Raw genomic sequence first — 3,588 nt, 5'->3', positions numbered from 1 at the left:
GCGGCGCCGGCCGGCGGCGGGGGCGGCGCGGGCCCCCTGCCCCCGCCATCGCCACCGGCGCCGTGTTTCTCCCACTCCGCCGGTGGCTTCACGTGCGCGAACTTGATCTCGAAAACGTCGTCGTCGTCCATGTCGTGCACCGTGGCGCGGGAGCTCGGCAGGGGCCTCATAACCGCCGGGCACTTTGCAGTACCCAACCCCTTCTCCGCATCTGCAGTGCTCTGCTGCTCTGCAGAGGACTTTCCTCTCGACGACGACGACCTCCGGCCGCACAGCCGGCCGGCGATGCACGCGGCGGCTGAGAGGAAGGAGACGACGGCGAGCACCACGAGCACCGGCCCGAAGGAGCCTCCGCCCTCGTCGGGCGCCGGCCTGCCAGTGTGCCGGACGGAGCCGGCGGAAGGATAGTAGCTGCTGCCATACGGCAATGGCTGGGGCAGAGAAGCCATTGATGCTCACCGACTCCTGCAGCGCAAAATACTCGGTCTGCTTCGTGTGGTGGGTGCCGAGGGCTTGTTATGTAGCAGCAGCAGCGTGCCGCTAAAGGTGGCCATGTGAGATGTGACGGTGCTTTGCCTAACTTTTGTGCATGTCTCTGGGCATCTTTGAACGCTTCGGGACGCGAGAAAGTGGATCGTATGTGTTCTTCCAAGGATCTCGTCTAGAATCTGTTTCAGATCAGAAGATTTGGCTACGGCATGAGGAACTGTTCTTTTGTTCTTTGCTTGCTTTTGCCTTTGCTTTCGGGAGGGCGTTGCACTTGCACTTGCACCGGAACAAAGCACGCGCCCAGGTAAGGTGACCAAAGCATGAGGCGGGCGGTCGCTAAATAAACTTTTTTTTTCTTGAAAACTCACAGGTGTGCGTATCATATATTAAATAAGAAAAAGGGAGAGAGTCCTCCATGATTACATTACATCACGAATGTACAGGCACCACATCATCGTCCGCCGTTGCACTAAGCCGACTACTCGCCTTGTGCCCACTCCAGTGCCGCTATGAAGGCCGCCGCTAAGTCGCCCCGCAAGATGCCCGCCCGCTTCCAAACCCTGCTCTCACTTGTGATTCTGTCAATAAGCCGTGCCATACCGCCGCCCCATCAAATATTATAGCGTTCATGTGCTTCCACGACTCCCATAGAGTTAGCAGGCAGATGGTGCGGATTGTCTTCGCGTGATGCCCGTGCGCGCTCTGCCTTGTGCACTATGCCTGCAATGCCTCTCCTACCTGCGGCGCGCCTCCCGAATTACCTAGGGCAAAGAAGACCCTGGTCCAAACCTCCCTTGCTAGCACACACCCTGGTCCTTTCTTTCCTTGTCCGTGTTGGGACTGCGCTGTACGCCCGCGGTGCCAACTCCTGCAGCCGATAACCGTCTAGCCACCTATCTTTCCAGAATAGTGTGTCCCGTCCGTTGCCAATGACAGCTGTTGTTGCAGCCTAGAAAAGTTGCGTTGCTTCCTTCGGCACTGAGAATGAGAACTCCAGCCAGGGTCTTTCCCGATCCACCCTCTGCAGCCATAGCCATTTGGCCTGCAATGCCACATTCGTCCAGGCCAAGTCTGGTATGCCAAGACCGCCGGACCACTTGGGCGTGCACACCCGACTCCAGGCTACGGCGCACGCACCTCCGCCCACTTCCGCCTTGCCAGCCCATATGAATCCACGACAGACCTTATTCATCGCGGCAATTGTCTTTGTTGGTAAGCCTAGTGCCAGCATAGAATGTATGGGGATTGCGCAAAGCATCGACTGTACGAGCATATCACGACTGCTCTTAGGAAGGGTTGCCGCCTTCCAATGTGGTAGTCGCGCAGCCAACTGTTCCACCAGGCCCCGGAGTTGGGCCGCCGTGAGCTTCCTGAGTGACAGTGGGAGGCCCAAGTATTTGCACGGGAAGGTAGTGCTCAAGCATCCCAAAGTGTGACAAACTAGGGCCAACTCCTCCTGGGAGCACCGGATGGGTAGTGTTGCGCTCTTTGCCATGTTAACTCGCAACCCAGAGGCTTGCCCAAAGATGTGGAGGATGGATTCACACGTTGCAAGTCCAACCGCCGAGGCTTGATGAAGATAGTGACATTATTCGCAAACATTGAGAGCCGCTGTCGTACACCTTGTCGCGCCAGGGGTGTGAGGATGCCCGATGCCGTGGCCTTGAGGAACAGCCTGTGCAACGGCTCCATGCATAGGATGAATAACATTGGGGAGACCGGGTCCCTCTGGCGCAGGCCGCAACAACTGAAGATCGTCTCGTTGGGCACACCATTAACAGTGACTCTCGTGGTCGACGTGGAGAGAATACCGCATATCCAAGCCCTCCACCTCGCAGCAAACCCCATGGTCTCCAAAACCTCGAGGCCATTGGATGGTGTCGAAGGCCTTAGAAATGTCCAGCTTCATAAGCACCATGGGCTCCCGTAGGGCATGCAACCGCCTAGCCGTGCACTGCACGAGCATAAAATTGTCATGGAAGGATTGCCCGCTGACAAATGCACTCTGGTGATTGCCCACAAGATGTGGGAGCTCCGCCGCCAACCGCGTAGCCAGGATCTTCTCGAAAATCTTGATGGCACCATGCATGAGGCTCACCGGCCTGAAGTCCTTCAGCCCCACCGCACCCATTTTCTTGGGCAGCAGCGAGATGATCGCCTTGTTAATTGAGGGCAGTCCACGCATGTCACCGCGGAAGAAGTGCTCAAGCACCCGCATGATATCCTCCTTGATGATATGCCAGCACGAGGCATAGAATCGTCCCGTAAAACCGTCTGGTCCCGGCGCCTTGTCGAGTGGCACCCCTTTCACAACCTTCTCCACTTCCTCAAGGGTGAAGGGGGCTTCTAGGTGGGAAAGATCCCGAGCGGGCAATCCCAATGCGTCGCTAAATAACCTTGATTCACCCACTGACCCACCTATCTTTTGCTTTCATTTCTTTCTCTCGTCTTCGGCTTTGATTTGAATTGTCTGAGATTTTTTGTGACTTGTTTGGCGATCTGAACCCCTTCACTGATCAAAATGTTGATTACGTGACGCTAAAAATCTTCCCTTGTCTAGTTAAGCTTTTTAAAAAAGGGAAACACTAAAAATATGACGGCAAGTTTTTAGGCATGGCAAAACTGACGTTTTTATGACAATTTATATTGGCGCGATTATGAAAAATTAGTTTACAAGCACGACAATTTCCTGTCAAAAAATAAACTAAGGTAGATTTTTCCATGCTCGTCAACTAAACTTGCCATCCTCGACGAACAAAATTTGCCATGATTTTTTTGATTTGCCATGCCTAAAAATTTGATGTTCGCTGGATATTCAGGTCCTAAAAAAACTAGTTAAGATTTCGTTTAATATACACGAACTCAAAATGTAAGAATAAGAAGAAAAAGGAAACATTTGGCCTCACCCAGCTGAAACTTGTTCTTCGTCGGCCGCGTCTAACGCTGCCTGATCGGTTCAGATCGTACGGCGCGAAGGCATGCACACGACTGTCTTCGACCCCATCCCCCCCACCAGCCATGTGTCCCACGAATGAACCCATACCCAACCTTAGCTTCTTGCATCTATTGTCTTCCTCGTGTAACGGTGTCCTGGCTAAG

General features: G+C 54.1%; 1 protein-coding gene across 1 annotated transcript; it reads right to left on the bottom strand.

The window, feature by feature from the left end:
- Window positions 1-11: 11 nt before the first annotated feature.
- Window positions 12-473, bottom strand: LOC125531528 (the record flags this gene model as incomplete). The annotated part of the gene is made up of 1 exon (XM_048695905.1): window positions 12-473. A coding segment is annotated over exon 1 (438 nt), but the record flags the coding sequence as incomplete, so codon positions are not given.
- Window positions 474-3,588: the final 3,115 nt, after the last annotated feature.

Source organism: Triticum urartu, unplaced genomic scaffold (assembly GCF_003073215.2).
Source record: "Triticum urartu cultivar G1812 unplaced genomic scaffold, Tu2.1 TuUngrouped_contig_7382, whole genome shotgun sequence".
Lineage (NCBI taxonomy): Eukaryota > Viridiplantae > Streptophyta > Magnoliopsida > Poales > Poaceae > Triticum > Triticum urartu.
Note: the sequence above shows the minus strand (reverse complement) of the source record. Positions and strands in the feature narration are given on the sequence as shown.